The sequence below is a fragment of the Carex rostrata genome, chromosome 2 (assembly GCF_964058835.1).
Source record: "Carex rostrata chromosome 2, lpCarRost1.2, whole genome shotgun sequence".
Classification (NCBI taxonomy): domain Eukaryota; kingdom Viridiplantae; phylum Streptophyta; class Magnoliopsida; order Poales; family Cyperaceae; genus Carex; species Carex rostrata.
In genome coordinates, this window is record NC_135919.1 from 1332096 (window position 1) to 1354079 (window position 21984).

The 21984-nt window shown below is 33.2% G+C and overlaps 4 protein-coding genes and 1 non-coding gene across 8 annotated transcripts in view; all 5 read right to left on the bottom strand.

The window, feature by feature from the left end:
- HIP1 (HSP70-interacting protein 1) overlaps positions 1-1551 on the bottom strand; it is a 77619-nt gene extending 76068 nt beyond the window's left edge. For both annotated transcript variants that reach the window (XM_078318293.1, XM_078318286.1), the window contains exon 1: positions 1548-1551. The gene's annotated coding sequence lies outside the window, so the exon portion shown is untranslated. The remainder of the gene's footprint in view (positions 1-1547) is intronic.
- On the bottom strand, positions 808-4031 carry XK-1 (xylulose kinase-1). 3 transcript variants are annotated; one of them, XM_078318258.1, is made up of 9 exons: positions 3888-4031; positions 3606-3805; positions 3315-3454; positions 2874-3129; positions 2148-2280; positions 1950-2038; positions 1509-1786; positions 1272-1341; positions 808-1166 (listed from the first exon to the last, which is right to left on the bottom strand). In XM_078318258.1, exons 1-9 carry the CDS (start codon positions 3916-3918, stop codon positions 951-953), a joined length of 1413 nt encoding a protein of 470 aa, XP_078174384.1. In that variant the 5' UTR covers positions 3919-4031; the 3' UTR covers positions 808-950. The 3 variants fall into 3 exon arrangements, with proteins under 3 accessions (XP_078174384.1, XP_078174402.1, XP_078174392.1); XM_078318276.1 differs by having other exon boundaries at positions 3315-3458; positions 3888-3999; XM_078318266.1 differs by lacking the exon at positions 1272-1341 and having other exon boundaries at positions 1072-1166.
- A 351-nt stretch (positions 4032-4382) lies between these two features.
- On the bottom strand, positions 4383-9859 carry LOC144568027 (FG-GAP repeat-containing protein). Its single transcript, XM_078318245.1, has 12 exons — positions 9640-9859; positions 9091-9504; positions 8531-8650; positions 8235-8318; positions 8019-8114; positions 7491-7586; positions 7116-7169; positions 6786-6989; positions 6245-6370; positions 5832-5894; positions 5068-5373; positions 4383-4983 (listed from the first exon to the last, which is right to left on the bottom strand). Exons 1-12 carry the CDS (start codon positions 9700-9702, stop codon positions 4507-4509), a joined length of 2103 nt encoding a protein of 700 aa, XP_078174371.1. The 5' UTR covers positions 9703-9859; the 3' UTR covers positions 4383-4506.
- Positions 9860-10899: 1040 nt separating this feature from the next.
- NTMC2T4 (Calcium-dependent lipid-binding (CaLB domain) family protein) lies at positions 10900-14903 on the bottom strand. Its single transcript, XM_078318237.1, has 10 exons — positions 14618-14903; positions 13862-13963; positions 13583-13633; positions 12975-13095; positions 12666-12784; positions 12350-12448; positions 12155-12235; positions 11973-12058; positions 11672-11897; positions 10900-11573 (listed from the first exon to the last, which is right to left on the bottom strand). Exons 1-10 carry the CDS (start codon positions 14720-14722, stop codon positions 11043-11045), a joined length of 1521 nt encoding a protein of 506 aa, XP_078174363.1. The 5' UTR covers positions 14723-14903; the 3' UTR covers positions 10900-11042.
- Positions 14904-18987: 4084 nt separating this feature from the next.
- On the bottom strand, positions 18988-19059 carry TRNAQ-CUG (transfer RNA glutamine (anticodon CUG)). The gene has a single exon. It is a non-coding gene; the product is annotated as a tRNA-Gln (tRNA).
- Positions 19060-21984: the final 2925 nt, after the last annotated feature.

Below are 21984 nucleotides of genomic sequence, written 5' to 3' on the forward strand. Positions count from 1 at the left end.
CTATCTGTATCCGACCGTTTACACTTCTAAACCACAACAAATGTGTTATATGTTCTTAAATTGATTTATTATATTGCATATTGTACCAATAATTTATTAAATTGCATATATATATATATATATATATATATAGGAAGGAATATGCTAGCATGCTATGCATAACATAGAGCCCCTCCATGCAACGCCTTGGATTTTGACTTTTCAAAATCCTAACAGTTGATCCGAACCGTTCATCTTGTTCTCCATATTAATATGTGTTTGGAGACCAAATTTTACATTTTTTGAAATTTTTGTACTATTTCTTTAGATTTATTGAAAATCCCTGTTTTCAGCAAATCTGGACCATAAAAAAACAGTGATTTTCAATAAATCTAAAGAAATAGTAAAAAAATTCCAAAAAATGTAAAATTTGGTCTCCAAACACATATTAATATGGAGAACAAGATAAACGGTTCGGATCGACCGTTAGAATTTTGAAAACTCGAAATCCGAGCCGTTGCATGGAGGGACTCTATGCTATGCATAGCATGCTAGCATATTCCATATATATATATATATATATACGACATAAACAATATAAATCTATGATATAATTAGTGACTAATATTTTAATAATATAATATATGTTTTGTAACCAACAAATTTATTATAAAAAATATTTGTATCTGAAAATTATAACGAATACGGATACTTTTTTTTTTTTTGGTAAAAAGCTCTATTCGAGCCCAATTTCATAAAGTCAATATATCATTAAGGCCACTATCCGATCCGTATCCAGTCATTTACACCCCTAAAGTCAATATATCATTGATAGCAACTATATATATAGTTCATCTCAGAGAATTCTCATACACCATGATAAATTGCATGCCCCAAAACAATTAATGTCATATATATATATATATATCCTTGCATTCACAAGGACCATTTTTTTTTTTATTATTGTATAATTAACTCCCATGCATGATATTTTTGCAGGGAGCAGCCTTCATTGCCAGTAATGCGGCTCCAAATGCTGCCTCTGTTTGTTCCGCTTTGTGTACCGGTAAACCGAGAACCCTCTCTCTTATCTTTATCCATGTCTTGTTTTTTGCACCCCCTCCGGCTGTAAACACTTCTTCAACTGCAGTTGCTCCAAGTTCCTTTAGGAGTCCATAGCCTTTCGCCTGTATTTTTTGTTTTTTAATTTATAGTATGGGTAATATTAAAGTAAGTAATATATAAAAGTAGTGTATAAAAAAAAATTATAATAGATTCTATAAATTTGGTACCTCAATTTTTGCAATGGATTCTAGTATTCCATGCAAGTACTCCACATCGCTTTCGGGCCGTGGTTCTAATCTAGAGATGAAGGGGAGATAGAGATTACACAATGCATTTTTCTTCTTTAGGCCATAAGTTAAATATGGAAATTAAATAAAACAAACATTAGTTAGCTCTATATATACCTGCCAAACCCTTATATATGGTCAGGTACATAGTTGTACAGAATTCCTTTTAAATTTTACCTGGGCACCATATTTGGGTCAGAGATGGGGAATCTTTCGCCCTTCTTTGGCAAAGGATAAAGATCGAGAGGTGATTGTAGTGAGGGGTTGATTTTACCACTCAAAATAACCAACTCTTCATCAGTGAAAATTTGTCTAAGTACGGCTCCCCCGGTGTTTGATGCACCACCAACAAGCCACTTGTCATCCAACCGGTGGCTGTAGACTCCATATCGTGCATCGTCAACTCGTACCCTGCTGAGAAGCTTGATTGCTAGAGTTGAACCCAGTGAAGTCACCTATTTATTACTTGAACAGAATAAATTATAGCTTGTTACATTACAAAAATGCTAACATTGTATACTTTATAGTACTTTCTGAAATATGGACTTAAATAGAAAAAGTTGTGAGGGTTGGAAAAGAAAAACCATAACATATGTTTTTCTAGTATTGCATACTCACAGATTTTCCAGGTGAAGAAGCACAAGCAGCAAGAAAAGCTGCTATACTGTCAGTTGTGCCAGTACAGACAACACAATCCTCAGGAAACCCTAAATGTTTTTCAAAAGAAAATTACTTATAATAATATCAGAGATCACTAAATTGTAGTCTTATTATATTACTGTATCATGAAAGAAAAAAATTGCATAGTTATTTTACCGTATTGTAGCCTTATATCTTCTTTGATGAAAGCAATAGGGGTACCGGGTGCTTTGATTGAAGGTAGCATGAAAGAATAAGGCTGAGATGCCAACCATTTCGGATAAGCATCTGCCTCGGGATCATAACCTAACTATTGATTCTGTAGTTAGCTTCTAATAAAAGCTGTGCATATTGAATTGATACAGTGCAGTAGCTCTAGGAGGTGTCAATGGGTACGAAACGAGTTTGGTGGAAGCATTTTCATACCCTTACCCGTGAAGTTAACAAAAAGGGAAAATTAATCCTTACCTATACCAGATAAGCTAAAGAGAATAAAACCTTACCCTTACCCGTCTGTCTTATCGAATACGGCGCGGGTTGGGTAAACAGATAAAAAAAAAGGTGTCATTGAATAGATATATATGGTCCATGGATAAAGCTTCATATCATGCATCATCCCCATATAAATATATATCTATTTATATAATTTTATTCTTAATAATTAGCATATAGGGTAACGGGTACGAAATAGTCTTTATCCGTATCTAAGTTAATGAATTTTTTTTACCTTTACACGTACCCGATAAGCTTACGAAATAAAAAAAAAAAAAAATTATCCATACCTGTCTTATTGAATATGATATGGGTCGGATAAATGAACAAAAGGGTACCATTGACACCACTAAGTAGCTCTATAAAACATCCTTTGAACCATCAAAATTAAAAAATCAAGAATATCAGTACCTTTAAAGCATTGTTATAGTCAGAAACACCGTAAACACCATGTAGCAGCCATAACAGCCAATCGGATTGGTGCATCAAAACAGCTGATTCTCTGTTTGTACTGCTATTCAATTCCCACCATGAGACAAGCTTGCAAAGAGTTGATGAACCGGAGCAAACCGTGTGGTTTTCAGGTGCAATCGAAACAACAGTAGGTAACGCATTTGGAAAGCTTTCATTGTACAAAAAGGGCCCTGATAAAACATACCCGTTTTCCCTGTAAGAAACACGCAAGAACAAAAGAGGAAAAAGAGATGAGAAAAAAATAAAAGAAAACAACAACATAAGCATCACTAAAATAGACCAAAACGACTACTTATCTTTACTATTTTTCTCCATTTTTGTAAGGAAGAAATATGTGTAATTCCTTTAATAACAAAAGATGGAATATATGCTATCCACCTATCGATTATTAAAGTTGTAGCCGAAGTACCATCAATCGATATGGAGGCTACACTGGGTCGGTATTCCTCTGGTATATCATTTAGAAGCATGAAGAGTGTTTCCTTCCAAGAGGTAGCCCAATTTTTGTTGTTTCCAATCTACCTAGGGAAACCGAATATGGTTTTTGATCAATCCAGATTGTTATAAAACACTTATGTTATATTGGTTTTTTTGCATAGATGTGGAGGTATTATTTCGAAAATATACAGGTGTATATATGTTAAATTGTTCATTTGAAAAGGAAATAACCTCTGGATAAGCTCTCTTTCTTTCCGAACAGAGATTTCCTTGATCATCTATGAGAGCGTATCTTGCACCGGAGGTACCAAAATCTATACCAAGATAGAGTCTCTGTCTCTTGCTTGTATTTTCAGTATTCATGTTCATGTCACATTTCACATTTCTTGCTAATTGGCATTTGTATCTTCTTTCTCTTGTTATTATAACTCCTGTAAGTTTTTTAAAATAGAAATCAAAATCAATGGAGAGCATGTTAACTTGAAACAATGCCACATAATCGCTACCTGTTACCTTGTTTCGGTAAAAACGCCAAGCTTAACATGTCTATAACTTGGTCGGTGAATTGCTTGAAAGAAGTTGCAACTGAACTGAACAAGGAAGAATGCAACTATTGTTGTGTGATAAGAAATGTCTGGATGCAACAACAGCTAGAGAACTAATCAGTGGGACCAACGGCCAATATTGAAGTATACTTGGTTTAGCATTAAATGCATGCACAAGTTGAACGCTTTTTCTGATCTTATAACTAGCTAATACCGCATCTTGCATTAAATGTATCACTTAGGTAGGGAATCGAAAAACATATTGCATGGCAACGTAATAAGAAAAAAGCCAAAAAAAAAACATGGTACTGACGTAAAAGAGCTACCAAAAATCTTCAAGCACCAGTTAACCGTGACACCAAAATTTAATCCAGACAAAACAAGAAACAAATAGAAAAGATGAAAAATAACAAAAAATAATGGAAAAAAGAACAATGAAATTGTCTCCCAAAACAGTAACCTACCAAAACTAGAATATTATTTCTTCTATTATGTCTCCAAATATATCCTAATTTAACAAAATTACAGCACTAGAATTCTTTGTATCACCATATCTCTGTGTTTTCTTTTGACAACCCACACCTCTCTCACCTATGATCCAACTGTCCAGATCTTGGTTTTTTATTAGCAGAATTGATCTGCTGAGAAACAAACAAAACCCCCATGACAACAATTAAGCACCCAACAAGTGTGCTAAAAAACAATGCACCGGGTTGCCGGGTCTGGGTAAACCCGTAAACACCAGATGCAGTGACTACAATCAGATCAGTCAACCCATCATTTGAGAAATCCTCGAGAACTATGGCATGTGTTGGAGGACCCGGTAACTCCACTTCCGCAAGTACACCTCCATTAGGAGAGAGTACAACTGCCTCTTGATCACCAGCTGCTATTATCACCTGTCTTGGATCGTGGGCCCGCAATGAGAAGGATTTGAGTGTTGGGACCACCACTGTTTCAGTCAAACCTGCGGGAGATGGGAGATTTGACCAGGTTGCACCTGTTGACAGCTGCCAGCGCCAGATTGCATCGTGACCGTGCAAACCAGGTGAATATGATGTCACCTAGGTATTAAAAAATACAAAAATTATTACCAGTTGCTATCCTGCTGTAACTTTCACATGATATAAATTTTTTGAAATTCAAACCTCTCCATTACTGGCAAGAAAGATAACATCACCATGGCTACCCTTCATATGCCTGTGCCCATCATCCCTTGGTACCAGTATCGGCGTTGCCGCCTCAATATTAGAAGTATCATAGGAATTGCTATGGAAGCTTTTAGAGAAGTCGCCATTAGGGAAAAAGTTAAGATGGCTGTAGTAGTGACAGATTGAGACATTGAATAACTTCTCCCGTACTGGTACACCTGATGTAGCGACAGCCCAGCATGGCCTCAGAACATCAGCTGTACCACTCACAACAGACATCTCTGCCCCATTTCGCCCCACGACCTGCAGATATACATTTAGGATTGGTCCTTGTAGAAGGTTATGAACCTTTTACTATAACTTTTGTGTTTTTCATTTTAGTTAGTTAATCTATATTATTTATTTTATTTTTGTTGTGTAATGTTTAGATCAAAGTAGAAACCCCCATAAAAAACAAAGAAACCCTACCATCCATTTCTCAAAAAGGTTAAGTTTGGCTCGGTAATGGATATGTACAGAAGCAAAGTCGAGAAAATTCCAACGGTGGGGTCAATAAGACAATTATCGAACCATAACAATTTGTTTCTATTTTTTTTTTATTTCAATGGTTAACTCTAACTATAATAGCCAAAACCTTCATAAATAACCATTGACAACCACTAGGTTCTGTGAAACTACGAGTCAATAGACCCCTATTCTATAACATGTATTCAACCTTGTCAATATTAGATCCATAATTTTCATTTTTCTATCTCAAAAACCTGGACATGGTCGAGAACTCCATCCCCGTTTATGTCTGCATGAAGCCCTTCTGTTAGGTGAAGCTGTTGCAAATAAAAACACAATCTAATAATATTTCAATCTGTTATGGAAAATGTTAAGATAAAAGGAATATAGATAGTAGAAAAATGATTGGCAATTACTAACTCAGCTATTCAGCTGAATATATACAGGAGAATGTTGTCCATTAAAGCAAAGAAAAAAATATATATCTAGGAAAGAAGAAATGGAAGTAAATTGTCCACCCATCATCAGGAAAATGAAATTATAGATAAACAATAAAAATGTTTAAAACATAAAAGAATAATAGTTTTTCATCTAAATTTCTCTTGATCCAACAACCAGAAATGATCTACATGTTTATTTATTTCATGTTTAATCACTTTTAACATACCTTGCAAATTGTCCTTCCAGAGGCTAAATGCAGGACCTCAATTCCCTCTTTCTGGTGCGCAACAACCACATTCGGGACCCACCAAACTTGAGTGTGGTTTGTTATTGTGGGAATATAGAGCGATCTCTGCAATTATAAATAACAGTTAATAAATGCCAAAATTGAACACCCAAGGCTCAAACTATTACCGAATGCTTAAATGAGACCATTGCATAACTCAATTGAGGCTTAAATATCTATAACCAACTGTTGTAACAAAATAATACTTTTTATATTCGCTATACTGTTTGCAGAAATCAAACCATTTTTTTAACAAAAGAAGATTTTTAGATTCAAGTATACCTACAATATACTAAAAAGAAAGTATATCATTTCATATTAAGAAGCAGGTGGTAAACTCTACCGCTTTTTTTACTTCATAAAAAAGAAAAAGAAAAAACTACAAAGAATGAATTTTAGTTTGAGACCTTTTACAATTACAACATGAAAATGGCAATGAAGGCTTCTTAACCTATATAAAGAGAAAAGGCAAAAACGATACCTTTTTGGGTCGAGAGGAGCTGGCATAATCAGCAGCCTTGCCGATTGCTTTTGCGATTTTATTGGAGGGGTCTTTTCCCAATGGATTATCCTCTGATGGCTTGTGAACAGTTGTGGTAGTTGATCTGCCGGGTGTCTTTTTGGTAGTTTTTCTCTTGTGCTTTTTGAAGTGCGCTAATTGGAGAAATGTATCTTCTCTCCTATCCTGATTCAAGTAGAAGAAAAGTACCTCAAGAGATGAAACCAAGAAGGTGGCCAGTAATACATTAGTTGGGCTTTTCAGTTGTGTGTGTGTGTGTGGGTGTGGGGGGGGGGGGTGGATGTTGTGTACCCAATGATGAGGCATGACCCTGAGAACAGACTCCCTGAATTCTCTACATTCAAACTGCATACAAATATCCATAAATTAAAAATAAAATTAGTACATTCTCAAGATTCTCCTCTGTTGTCACTAGAAGAACCACATTACAAGTACTAGTAGTCAGTAGTCAGTAATCAGTTAAACAGCAACAAAAATAAAATAATGTACAGGTACTCAGCTTTGCATATCAATGAAAAAAAAAATGACAATTTGAACTAGTATGGTACAGGCAAGTAGCTGTACCAATCACCGAAAGTCCAGTAATTGTATAATTATATCCTTGGGCCCAAAAAAATGATATGTAATACGATATTAGCAAGGACTACTCCATTAATAACCATGTACCTCTCCTGGACGACGACTATTTAAAGCATGGACGTCGAGCCTGTAGTTATGCTGTGGAAGCATCATAGATGCATCTGATGGTTGTGCATCGATATTCTAAAAACACAGAAATAAATCAGACCATTTGCTAAACATGCTGCTTTGAAATAAACAGGAGCGGAAAATATGTTTTATTTTTTTAATATAATTTCTCCTTCTGCTCCCGAGAAGTACGGACAACAAAAATCCGTCCATCATTCAATAAATTGAATGCTAGAACAATTTTATTTTAGCATCTCAGATATATAAAATTTTAGTATTGTTGAAAGAAAGTTTTTAGTGCACAAAAATGTATTTAATACCAAAAACATAAATTTTCTTTTAAAAGCACAAAAAGGTATTTTAACTTCATAAAGAAGTATATGTAGTACTTTTGTAAACAAATATCAAGTTATTTAAGGAAATCATTCCGCCAGTAAATTACAGTAGAAGAAAGATAAACAAAAAACAACTAATTATAAATAAGAAGAAATAAGTAAAGGAAAATACTTCATTTTTGCGGCTCCAGCGTATCTGTCCTGTTCTACCAGCAAATGCATAAAATGCAAAATGGCGAAGATCAACGGTACTAGCACCAGAACCTTGCTGAAAGATTAATAAATATTAAAATGCATCATGTTAAGAAAGAAAAAAAAAGGTCAACACAAAATTCAAAGTTACAACATATAGCAGATATTACCTTTGAAAAAGAACCAAATAGCATACCTCTTTCTCAGTAGCACTTCTTCGCTGCAAATAATCATCCTCTTTCCCAGTCATCATAATTTCCTCTAATACATCCATGTTATTCTATATAAATTGAGATATTACCATCTAAGCACAAAATATTGCACAGGAAAGAGCTGATATATTACTACCACCAACAAAAAAATTAGTATGGAAGAAAATTTCCTATATCAAAAACATAACAGCGATTTCCAATCTTAAGACTGACAGTAAAGAGATAACTAATATAAAAATGAGCATTTAACTAAAAAAAAAATATATAAAAATGAGCATACATGATGTTGCATTTCCATTCTTCCTCCTACAATAATTAAACCGGCATCACCATGCTTTAATGTGTAATTGCTGATAGAGATTGATATCTCCCGATGGTGAGTACCATGTGGAAAGTCCTCCTAAAAATAAGTAAATATATAAATAATGTAAAAAAAAAAAGGGCAAAATTTTCAATGTTACCCTAAAAAGGTGAAAATACTAAAGTGTAACTGGTGAAATGAGAAAATCAAGTGTGCCCATCTGCTGATTATTCAAAAACTATCATACTCTTAGCCACCCCCACTCTATGTAGTGATAACGAGCAGTAAGAAAAGATACGTAATTTGGGTATCACTGAAATGGAGCAGAGATGTAAAACTGACAGCTTCGTGGTTTACACAGATAAATACAATTACCTAGATTATAAGGGTACACCTGAAATTTTGACTTTTCACAAGGTAAATAACTACATAAAAAATCACCATTACAAGTATTAATAAACTCAAACCCTTATGAATATCAAACACCCATTTCAGTATTGCACCTAACCCTTATGATATATCAGACATAAAACACATGCCTGTAGATTTTGCTCCCATAGCTTCTTTAGGTTATGGTCGAAGCACATGATGGACCAACCAGAGGTGACGACAACAAAAACTTTCTTCTTCTTGACTTCACCATGCATGAATGACCGGTCAACCACACCTGCAGCCATGGCCACGGCACGTCTACCACTGGTAATACGCACCTTTTCTGGTAAAAGAGACACCTCTGCCAAAACCCTAGCCTCTGTGAAACCTTCATCAATTCGCCTACCATGCGGCTCCAACACCTGGATTTTGGCATCATGAGTGGCAACAAGGATCTCGGCCTTACCATCGCCATTAAGATCGGTGACAAGTGGTGGGGGAAGGCGCTCGGCCTCGTACTTTACAGGGTAATCTTCAGAGAAGTGTACCCATGCCTCTCTAAATGTAAAATCTCTTTCATGCTACAGTTTAATGAAAAAAATATACAATATATTAATTAGGGGAAATCTACACTGGAATGAATGAATGAATGAATTATAATTGAGGATTGATATTTAGAGCTTAATCTGAGTAGAGTTGAGTAGAAGTGGGAATACCTGGAGGGAGAAGAAGATGGCCAAGGCCGCAAGCAGGAGAATCCCCAGATCCCGCTTTCGCATCTCTCTTGGTACTCTCTTGGAGTAACGAAACAATTCGGATGGAAGGAGACCTCAGAGACTCGAGATGGATCCAAACACTAACTTAGATCCACAGCAATACCTGACCAACTAAAATGAGATCTGACTCCTCCGTTATAATCAGACACGAATCTCAAAATACACACCGAATTGATTTTAGTCGGCTCAGAGTATTCTACTTTTTTCAGGTACCTGAGGGGAGGATATTCACTTCTCCAAGGCCGGCAGTAGCTAACAAAATCTGTGGTAATATTTTAACAGAGCAGTTTAGCTTCATGCAGCGCACAGACTATAGAATCTAAAAAACTCTGATATGATTCGTGCGCTGCATGAAGCGAAAACTATTCTGTTAAAATCTTTACCCCAAATCTGGCATTTTAGCCCAAAACTTGATTATAAAGAGTTCGGATCCTTGTGAAATGATTAATTAATACAATATTTCGATTATGTACGAAAAGAAAACAGTAGAGCGCAAAAAAAAAATGATGGCCATAAATAGCGGCGAAGCATTATTGACTATTTTGATATAAGATTAATTTGATAATTTTTAATCTTGATTACTTATTAAAATTTAAAATATAATATATTATTTTACACAAAAAATTTAATTTGATGTTTCGCATATTATGTCTACAAGATATGATGATATTTGATACATGTAAATCAAGTGATTTAAAATTTTAACGATCCTTGATGCATACATTGTAGGAAATTTGATTGTTAGGTTATCTATATGTTGAAGACATACCTATATTTATTTTTTCAATTTTCCATTTTATCTGATTTTCTTAAAAGAAAAAATAATAGGCAAGATTTGTCAAATCAAGCAATTCAAATTCACGAAAAAATTGAAAAATTAAAATTATACAGAGATTAAGTATGATAGATATAATATTTGGTTCAATTTGATCATTCATCTTCTACCATTAAAAGTGAAATATTAAATGTTTAAATTATTCAACAAGCGATCAAACAATATCTTTTAAGTTAAATTAAATTTTAAATTTATATGCAACCAATATAATATGATAAAATAAGCATCAACCATTTTAGTTTGCGAACTGCCGATTAATAATTCCAACAATAGTAGTTATCAAAGGAGTTCAATTTTATAAAATTGTTGTACTTGTTAATTATACTATTTGTCAGGTAATTTCAATGATAATAAATAACGAGAGAAAAAGGATAAGACTCACATATCATACTCAAAAGAAAAAAAATGTATCACTTTATAAAAACAAAACATTAAAAAAAAAACACAGCTAAAAAATTGAAACCATAATCACTACAAATATCTCACAATTTACCAAAACACCCTTGGTTTAATCAGCACCAGCACCGGTCTCAGGGGCATTAGAAGAACCCCCATTCTTTTTGGAACTACCGATACCAGTAACAGCACGGCCCATGAACTTGCCGGCCTTGCTGAACCCACTACCAACTGCCCCAATTCCGGTACCAACCAAGCCTACGCCTGCCCCAAGACCAGTACCAACCAAACCAACTCCAGCACCTATACCAGTACCGACCAGACCCACACCTGATCCAACGACCCCACCAACAGCATCCATGGTGCTTCCTATTAGACCAGCCTCTTTCATCTTCTTCTTTTGTTCTATAGCTTCTTTTTCAAGCTCCAGTGCTGCCATTGCCTCTTCCTTTGTAAATTGATGGTACTGCACCTCAATTGTAATAGTGCCACGTTCCTTCTTGTCTTTGTTGTTCTTGAGGGGGTCGAGAGAGCGTTCTAACTTGAGAGTGTGCTCCTTGGTCTTTTCCATTTCCAGTCCAAGTAGTGGCACCTTCGCCACACCCAGCCTTTTATCTGTTTGCATGTTATCTTCATCATATACCTATACATGCAAAAAAATGTTGATCATAAAATATAATTCAGCCTTTAGCTCTAAAATTAACCACTGATTGGTCCCAGTAAAATTAAATAAGCAAGTACCTCGAGAGCTAGAAATTGTGTCTCTTTATCCTCAACAATGACCTCAAAGGTCTCATTCCATTCTGGGTTTAGATTGTTGTCAATGACTTTTGTTTTCACCTTAAACATTGGCCTTGTATATAAAACAACATATGGATCAGATTTCCCAATAACATCCGCATTCGGTAAATTATTTGCCCTTTTCACAGTCACTGTCAGCTTCCCTTGTGGTTTCAGCTCCAAGTCACTACACATTAAAAATATATATATATATGATATACAAAACGACCAAGAAAAATAGATAATAAATAAAGAAATTTACCTTATGTCAACATCAACACCACCAAGTGGAATGACGAGTCTGTGAGGCCACTTGAGCATGTCGTCAACAATTGAATCTACTATATCCTATTCCATTTTGAAAATTAAAAATATTGCTTTAGTTAAGATCAAATTTGATGTTACAAGATGTGAGAGATGGCAAGAAGGAGAACAAGAACTCACGTCAATCATGTCATCAAGGCCTGGAATAGCTGTCAGACTCCCTCCAACAGCCTTCAAAGTGTAATCAATTCTAGGTTTTGGCTGATAGAAATAATTTCAAAGAGCTCTCAATATATCTAGTTTGTAGGGATTCTATCATGATATTTTGAACAACATTTTTTTAATCTAAAAAAAAATTATAAGTTTTCTTATTACATCGGCAAGAAGAGCAACAACAACAGCAGATATGCAGGGGATTTCTTCGGATAATTGGAATACAACACGAATCACAGTAAAAACTTGCAGATCTTTCAGCTACACCACATAGCAAAACAAATAAAGTTATACTCAGTGAATGTTCTAACTGGTATCAATCCCTCTAATAATCTTCTAGTCGTAAACTTACCAAAAAAAATATATAAAACAGAAAAGAATAAAAGCTGAATAAATACAAACCATTACCAGTCCTCCTGTGACATTTTTTATTGCCTCTTGGAGCTACATTTAGACAAGATATGAGAAGAAAATATACCTGAATCGGTAAAGAGGCTACGACTGCATCGACACCAAGAATGATACTGGGATCACCGCCCCATCTAAAATCAATATCCATAGTTATCTGCCCCTTTGTCAGGCTCTGAACTCTTATACCTTCATAAAATCAACAACAAAAAACAAATAATCAAACAAAAATAAACTGACTCGCTAGTAGAAAAATTGAAGAATTACATGAGAGTTGATTATTTTTGTCCTTTAGTGCAACAAAAATTGTATACCTATTAGGTCATTGCAAGTGCATTACATGCTATTTGATACCAGAATTGATTGATAGAAAAGAAACCTTCGATCTTTGGGGGAACATTGCCGAGAAAAAACTTTTTGAATTTGATAGATTTAATTCCTGCTGGTCTATAATCATCAAGCAATGGCTCCACCGCCTCCGTCACAACCGCTGATGCCGCCTAAACCCAATAATTCAATATCACGTAAAGAGCATCCAAGAAGAATGCAATTTAAAAACGCAGTATTAGGTTGCTTTCAATTAGCTGGCTTGTTCAGTAAATGCATGGAGTAGTGGAAAAGTGGAATTTGGAATAGGCTTCAATTCTCCATTATTGTGATCGGTAAGAATGAAAAAGTGGAAGAGTATCGGTAAATGAGCCAATTCCATCTCTTTGAAAAGGCCAATTCCTCTATTCCACCATCCCGGGGATGGAATAGAGAATTGGCTCATAGAGGAATAGAGGAGGACCTAGTTGTAAAAAATAGAGGTTTGACTGCAAAAGTTCAAACCCAATTCTACTTTTCCCATTTCCACAATTCCACTCAATTCTTTTCTTGTTCGGTGGGAGTATAACCTCTATTCCACTCTATTCCCCTTTTCCACACTTGCCGAACATGCCCTTTGAAGAATAAGAAAGAAAGAGATAGAAAAAAACGAAATAATACTTGAGCTACGTAAGGCCACATCTTGCTTAATTGCTTGTTCAACCATTTCACCTACACAAAACAAAAAGTTACCGATAAGTAATGTCACAATAAAAATGGAAGATTTCTAAAGAAAAACAAAACTATAAGCTGTGCGAAGCAATACCATCTCAGATTCCAGTTTGGTAAATTTTGACTTCTGCTTTTTACCTGGTTCACTTTTTTTTTTATGTTTAAAATATAAATGAGGTCCTGTTACACAATTTAAATAGTTTATGTTAGTAACAAAATTAGGCCTACCTGCTCAAAAGAGGGAAAAGAAATCCATTCAGGAAAATTGTCCCCACAGAGCTTCTTCAAATCATCCCTTGAGAGAGAACCTAACAGCTTTATATCAGCTGCCTGTCAAGAAAATTCCCAAGGAAAAAATTATTCTAAATTTGCTCCACAATCATAGAATAGTAGTACTTAAATAAAATCATTTGTGTGGCATTGAGTAATAGTTAATAGATGGTTGTCATTGCCAAGTAAGATCTTTTTGTGGCACTGATATAATTATAACAAGATTCCTGATGCCATGGCAGTCAGATAGCAAGGCAAGGTATTGATAAAGTGGCATAGCATAACATATGTGCTGTGCATTGACAGAAAACAAGATATAACAGGAAAATGTCAACTTTTGCTTGAGGTTTCAAACAAAGTCCCAAGAAATTGTTTAGCTAGAGTTGAAGTTAATCCATAATCAACTATCTATAATTGTCAAAGTTGTTTTTCTACAGGTCAAAAATGGAACTAACTTTAGATTGACAAATTAAGAAAGATAATGTAAATAAACCCCCTTTCCCAAAATAGACAACACATTGTTTTTTCACCAATTTCTGTTTTAACATACCAAATTGTACTAATTTAAATTTGATCCTAAGAATTTGAAGTTTTTGGTGAAGAAATTTTGGATTGATCCGAAAGAAGGGGCGGTAGTGAATAGTGAATAGCAAGTAAAAAGTAAGTGAGGTAGAGATGAGAGATTGAGAGAGAGAGAGAGAGAGAGAGAGAGACCTTGGAGACCCGTTTGGTGGAACGATAACGCATCATACGACTCCAACCCGCCATGAGAGCAATCCCTACTATTGCCCCCATCACCATGCCCGATACCAACCCCATTTCTCCTTTCTGTAGTAGAGTAGAAAGAAAGAGATCGGATGAACAAGAAAAAGAAGAAGAAGAAAGAAGAAGAAGAAGAAGAAGAAGAAGAGGAAGACGAAGAAGAGGGGGAGAAGGAGAGGAGAAGTACGAATCAATCAATATTTAATTAATTAATGAAAGGAAAAAAAGATTATTGTGAGATAGAGAGACAGAGAGAGCTCTCTTTCTTTCTTATTTTTTCTCCCAGACTTGGCAGTAAAACCCGTCTTATTTGCGCACTAACCTTCAATTAAAGCTATCTAAACTAGATCTCTTGCGCCTCCAATCATGTCTCCAAATATACAGCTTATCCTCTGCTCCACAACAAGGAGAGAGGCGGGGCAACAAACCACATCGCTACAATCCAGGCTGCAGAGTAATCGGTACAGAAAATCCCAATGCTCTATCTCATTCATTCACTCGTCAATTGTTTAATTAGTCTTAAAACAAGTTTCGACAATTTACAATGTTCTGTACAATGACCTTTTCAAATCAAAACTTAAAAAAAAATAAAAAATGAAATCATTTTTTTTTTCCATTTTTCCTCCGCGTATAATTGTGTTTTAAAAGATGATTTTAATATGAAACGTTTTGTACGATTAGCAAAGATTAGACATATCTAATTGATTAAGAGCACATTTATGGATATTAGAAGTGGGACCTTGATTCTTTATTCTCGATAATGCTCTCTAGAATCTAGAATAAAATAAATATGCAACTTTTAATAGTGGTAATGGAAGGATTATTCTTTAGTCTTTGACAAAAATTAATATATGTAAGTTAGAGATTATGAGTTCAAAATTCATATGATAAATTCTTTATGAACGTTAAATAGATGTTTGTAAGTTAGACATCCATCTTTTTTATTTAAAAAAATAATAATAGTTAAGAAAAATATTTTACTCAGATGAAAAAAAAAGACAGTAAAAGGCATGGAGAAAGGTACTTGCTTAAAAAAATTATAATTTTTACAAGAATTAATATCATTAGCTCTTCTCAAAAAATAAACTTATAAGATTTTTATTTAACTCCATCTTAATTTTCTAATTCTATCCCTAATTAGATGTGTTGGTTATCCACTATGTCTACAATATATTGGATCTATGACAAAATACTTGATTTTTCTATATTGGCGAAGAAGGTGAATTTTTTTCTTTGTTTGCAACTGTGCAAAAGAGATTTTTAGTTACTACAAGAAAAAAATTCCTCTTTTAGATTATCTATGATAGAGACGGAGGCAGATTTTTAAGTTATAGAAATCAAATTTCAGAAGTTTCATATGAGAATAAAATTGTACAAATTTTTAACAAAAAATATGGTGATTAACTTTTATTGTAATTTATAGTATTTTCTCTAAATTATATAATAAAATCGTATTAAGGTACGGAACTTTTGAAAATAATTGACCTCATTCATTGTGAGTGGTTCTACCTCTGATTCGTGGTTATAATTTATTGTCGATTAAATATAAAGAATAATATATCGCATCAAAATGTGAAAATAAAACCAGAGTTTAGATCAAGTCATTATTTTCTAGCTAAAAAATGTAAATAGCGAAAAGTTAACTGAAAAATAAACTTCCCTCTGAGTCTGCATCGTCTGCATTAACTCAAAAGAGCATAGTTTGAGTTAATACATATCGACTATACGATTGAAAACGGAGCTTATCCGGCTCCCGCTTCAAATATAGGGGATCTTCAATATTAGTGTGAATCTGATTCGCACGAATTTTAAAACTTATCAGACAATTCAGATACATCAACTCAAAATATTCCTTTTCAGTTAATGCAGAGGATACGAATTCTTTCATCAAAAGTTTCTTTTTCTTTGGAAGTTTGGGGGATTCTCTCAAAATTATTTTATTTTATTTTTTCGATTTTGTCAGCTTCTTCAGTTAGATCCTTTTTTTAGGCTGCAGCGGCCGCTATGCATCCATCGGTGCAGCTGGTAAAAACAGTGTCTAAGAGCATTGTATAAATTGAGTTCAATAAATTAATTATATAATGAAATTATAAAATATCAATGTTTATTATTATTTATGATTAATGAAAGATGACAAAAATGACTTAAAAATAAAAAAAAATTGTCAATATTTTAAGTCAGTTTTTGTCATATTTTATAAATCATAAAAAATAATAAAAAATACCAAAAATAGTAGAAATTGATATTCTACAAGTTCATGATATAACTAATTTAATGAGTTACTTAGATCAAAATTTAATGTTTATATAATATGTTTTTGAGACTGTAGCACAGAAAATGTTTATATAATATGTTTTTGAGACCGTAGCACGGAAAACATTATGTTATCTATAGCACCTAAGTCTTACTTTTACATTTTTATTCCATGGGAGATCTGACAAGAGAAAAAACAATTAAAAAACAATAGTATTTCTGATAAGCCCCTCTGCATTTTCATAAATACAGATTAACACTTGCCAGGTGATTGTTTTTATTTTTAGGGATTACTCATACTTGTTGTTGATTGATTTGAATCAATAAAATAGAAGGTCGCAATATATCTTTTAGCGGAAGTTTTTTTTTTTTTTTTTTTGCACCGAAACGGTTATTTTTATGCGGATTTGAATACACGACTGTTTATGTGAACGCATAATATTTCATACAATTCTAAAACAATTAAGTTGGCAGATGCTTGAACTCTTGAACTATAAGAATGTGGTAAATAACACAAACTACCAAGTTAAGATAATTCTTGTGATATAAATTAGTTTTATTTTATCTATATTCCCCTAACAACACATAATAAAATTTTATTGTACTTTTACATATAAATTTGTATATGAGACCGCAAACTGCATATGCAGTATGCATGCAGTGTGGTCTTCCACATCACCACATGCATCATGAAAACAAATTAGCAAATCTTAAATTGATATTTAATTATATATTTATCTCTTTCATCATTTAAAAAAAAAAGACAAGGTCAGGAATATTTCAATAAACTAGACAAATATAGTATTAACATTTTGCATACAGTGAGAGATTCTAAAACAACTTGGTAGCATCTGAGAGAGAGAGAGAGAGAGAGAGATTCTAAACGGAGTTGACAGTTATAGTTGCTGTGCGGAGGCTGCGTGTGCCGACACCTGTACAGGAATCAGGATTGATTATCTGTGTGCCAGTTGGATTGAACCCGGCCGGGTCCCAGACGAGAAGACAAAATAAATAAAAAAACCGCTAGCTCTTTGGACCGCTTCCATTTCTGCTGTCTAGTCGCCATCCCAACCTTCGCCTCCATTTCATCAGAATAACTGGAGACATTACGATGCTACTATACTAATACTACTAAGTGTAGTTGGATCATTCAATTAAATAAAATCTGAACATGCCTTCATTGGCAAATAACAAATATTATTCCTTGTTATTAATTGTACAAGCATCATATTAATTGGCATTTTTTGTCATTGATTGTACGAGCATGCATTGAAGGTCCATACTACAACTTGTTATAATGTTTGTCATTATGTGGCTAAATTTCTTGCCAAACTAATTCTGACCCAAATGGAGATTATATGTGGTTCCAACTGATTCTGACAATTAGCAGGCCCATGTGCTGCTTACATTTCCTTCTTAATAGGCCTTTCTAATGAAATTTTCTGCCAGTTTTATTTTTTTTGGGCTGGACCTTCAAAGCCCATATTTAATCAATCGTTGATTATTCTCAGCCCAAAAAAACAGCCAGGTTAACAAATGTCCTAGTATTTAAATGTTCATCTTTTATTCTTTATGAGAAAAAAAATTCATCTTCATTGGCACATTACAATTAGCTTGATTATTATTAAAATAGCAGCTTATTTCATTTACCATTCTTACATAATATCATGTGATATTAAAAATATTGCAAGGGTTGATACGGTATAAGACAAGTATTTAAGCAGAGGAAATGTGCATAACGGTCAAGAAAAATAATCACTGAAACTTGATTTGCTTAAGCTAAGCAATCTAATATAATTCATTTTATACACCAAATCAATATTTTTTTAAAACTATTTTCTTATTACAAAAAATCATGGATATCACAGTTGGTTAAGACATCACTATTATGGGAGAACTTTAATATTATTTTATTTATATGAAAAATAAAATAAGATTAATTATTATTATATTTATATATAACGATCTAAAAAACATAATACCAAACGACAGACGAAGTTGCAGACAAGAATACGGAGAGACGGAGGAATAGGAATTAAAAAGGAAAAAAAGAAGAAGAAAAAGAAAAAAGGTCCCACCGAGACTTGAACTCGGGTTACTGGATTCAGAGTCCAATGTCCTAACCACTAGACCATGGGACCGTTGTTGATTAATTTGGTTTTATTTAATAATATTCCTTTGTAAAACCCCGCGGAAGCTAATATGCGACACGTGTGAACGAAAAGTAAATCAACATTTTGAAATTGCTCGCCACTTATATATGGGATGATTTGCTGCCAATATATATATATATATATATGGACCATAGAAAAGTGGAGAAAGAATAAGAATAAGGAGATAATTAAGCAATTTGTAGAGGGGGTATAATAGGATCCATCATGTGTTATGACATCACAAATTGATGCATTCGTTTTTTCTTTAATTGAAATGATCAAGTACAGAGATATATAATTTTCTAAATATTTGGTTGTGAGAAAATATTAAATAAATCAATCTATCTTAATAACAAGTATCAACCCAGCGTATATATAATCATAGATTCATAGTTCATGTATCATATAAATAACAGCCGCCAAATGGATATATGTTAACAATTTTTTCATACTAATTAAGTCAATTTGCTTTTTCTTTTTTTCTTTTTACTAACAAAAACTAAAGAAAAATATTTATATCCAAAGAAAGTTTGGATATTCGTAAATCTAATATCCGTTGAAATTTATAATGAAAGGGGCTTCAAAATATAATTTTATCTGAGAATGAAAAACTTAATTATATTGACTAGTAAGATTAACATCGAGTATTTATCTATGCACTTTTTCTAAGGCATGATATAATTTGAGGATTGTGATCAGTTATTATCTAGAAATTAATTATTTAATCTTCGGGTAACTAATGATTTTAGGACTTTTTTCTAGCTAACTGTGTTATCTTCCTTTTCAATTTGTATGAATCTTGACACAAATATTGATACATCATGTAGAATTTGGCAGAAAAATATTAACGTGTCAAAAAAAGCAAATAACTATGTACAAGATTTAATTTTGTTAACATGATTAATTCTTTCCAACGCATTACATTTGTACGCACGCTATTATAAAACAGATAATCTGAAAGTGTTTTTAATGTATCATAATTAATTTCTGGTGAGCCATTTAAAATTTTGAATTTTATGTCATTATGACCTAACTATTAAATATTAACAAGAGATTCTTCATTATATTTCGAACATAATATCTCGCTCACAAATATTGACGGATCTTATTGGGCCCGGTAGCTCCTTCTCTTCTTCTCGCAAATTTGAGAGTTAATTTCAATTTAAACTTAATCTTGATTTGATTAGTTATTTAAAATGAATTCAATTGGTAATCATGTTTTGATTAGAAAAATTGAGAATCGGATTCGATCATTTAGTGACTAAATGCTGTCTCTCAAAACATGATGATGATGTGAATATGACAATATTCGTAAAAATTAATGTTGCATAAATTTAAAAAGATGGAATAGTTCAATAGTGTGCTGAAACTTTAGTACAGACAAAAGATGTGAAAGTCCAAGTCAGCAAACGAGTTTAAATAGTATTAGCACAGTAATAATAAGTACATCCATTAATATACTCTTCATAGGGAATGAAATCTGCTGCGATCCGAATTTGATGAACAGTACTCTGAAATCCCTGCTTTTCCAAATCCAACCATTCAACTTTTTCTGTGCACGCATCTCCAAACAGCTAGTTTTTTCTATGCACGCATCTCAAAATAAATCAACAATTAGATTTGGAAAAGTAGGGATTTTAGGGTACTGTTCATCAAATTCGGATCGCAGCAGATTTGTTTCCCTCTTCATAGACGACAAAAAAAAAAAATATATATATATATATATATATATATATATATATATATAATGATGAATTTGAACTGTTGAAACTAGTCTACTTTATGAGTGATGCATCTACATGTGAATATTTTAAACATTTGAATTAATTTGGTATAAAGTTAAGCGGTCAAACTTAGAAGGTTAATAAATTAATTTTAATAATCATTTTTGACTACTTGACTCTATGCAATTTTTTTTTTTTTTTTTACATGTAGACGCATCACTTATAAAATAGGCCGTAGGCGGGTTTCAACAGTTCAGATTTTCACATCTAACGGTTTGGATTGACTTTTTGGACTTTAAAAATTAAAAAACGACTTAATTGCACGGAATCCAAGGAACAATCGATTTGATATTAGCTAACCTATGCGCTATGAGAAAAAGTGAATTAATTATCTGAATGTTTTGTTCTTATTCATTGATTCATTCTCCATGTGAACTATAGCATCAGCTTTGATCAACTGGTCAATAATTCCAAAAAATAGTTAGAATTAGAATAACATCAATTACCGTACATCACCTTATCACATCACATGTACATGTTTCTCTTTACTTTTTTGTTTGAAATCGATCGATGTGCTTCTCTATTTGTGATATGATCATGATATATATATACTGCGTGATGATTGATAAGCATATTCAAGCTTCTCCAACTTAGTTTGTGTAAAGCGACATAAAAAAAATATTAATGATCAAGCATACATCACACACAACTTTGTATTTGGTCGTCAAAAAGGAACAAAAATTGCACGTGAAATTAGAATAAAGGAATGAATATTTGATCGTCAAATAAAAAGAGAGAAGAAAGGGTGGTTAAAATTTGAGACGGTGATTGTCACATTTGGATAAGTTGCATGTATATATATCCTTTCTCTTTTTTAAACTTTCCTAAAAGGAAAACAAATTGCATTGTATTTACCTTTACCTTACCATCTCTAATCTCTTTACTTTATTTGTTGTAACAATTTTTTACCATTTCTTTTTGTTCCATTTAAGAGCATCAAATTCATATCTTCGTAAAGTTCTTTTGTCCTTTTGCCCCGAAAGTACCACTTTCAATTAACACAAATATATATATGTTTTGTTTTGTTTTGTTTTTTTCAACCTCGTGAATCTCCAATTGCAATCAAAATCAAAGGAGGAACAATTTGTTGATCACGAAACTATAAAAGAAAAAAAAAGGAAAAAAAAAA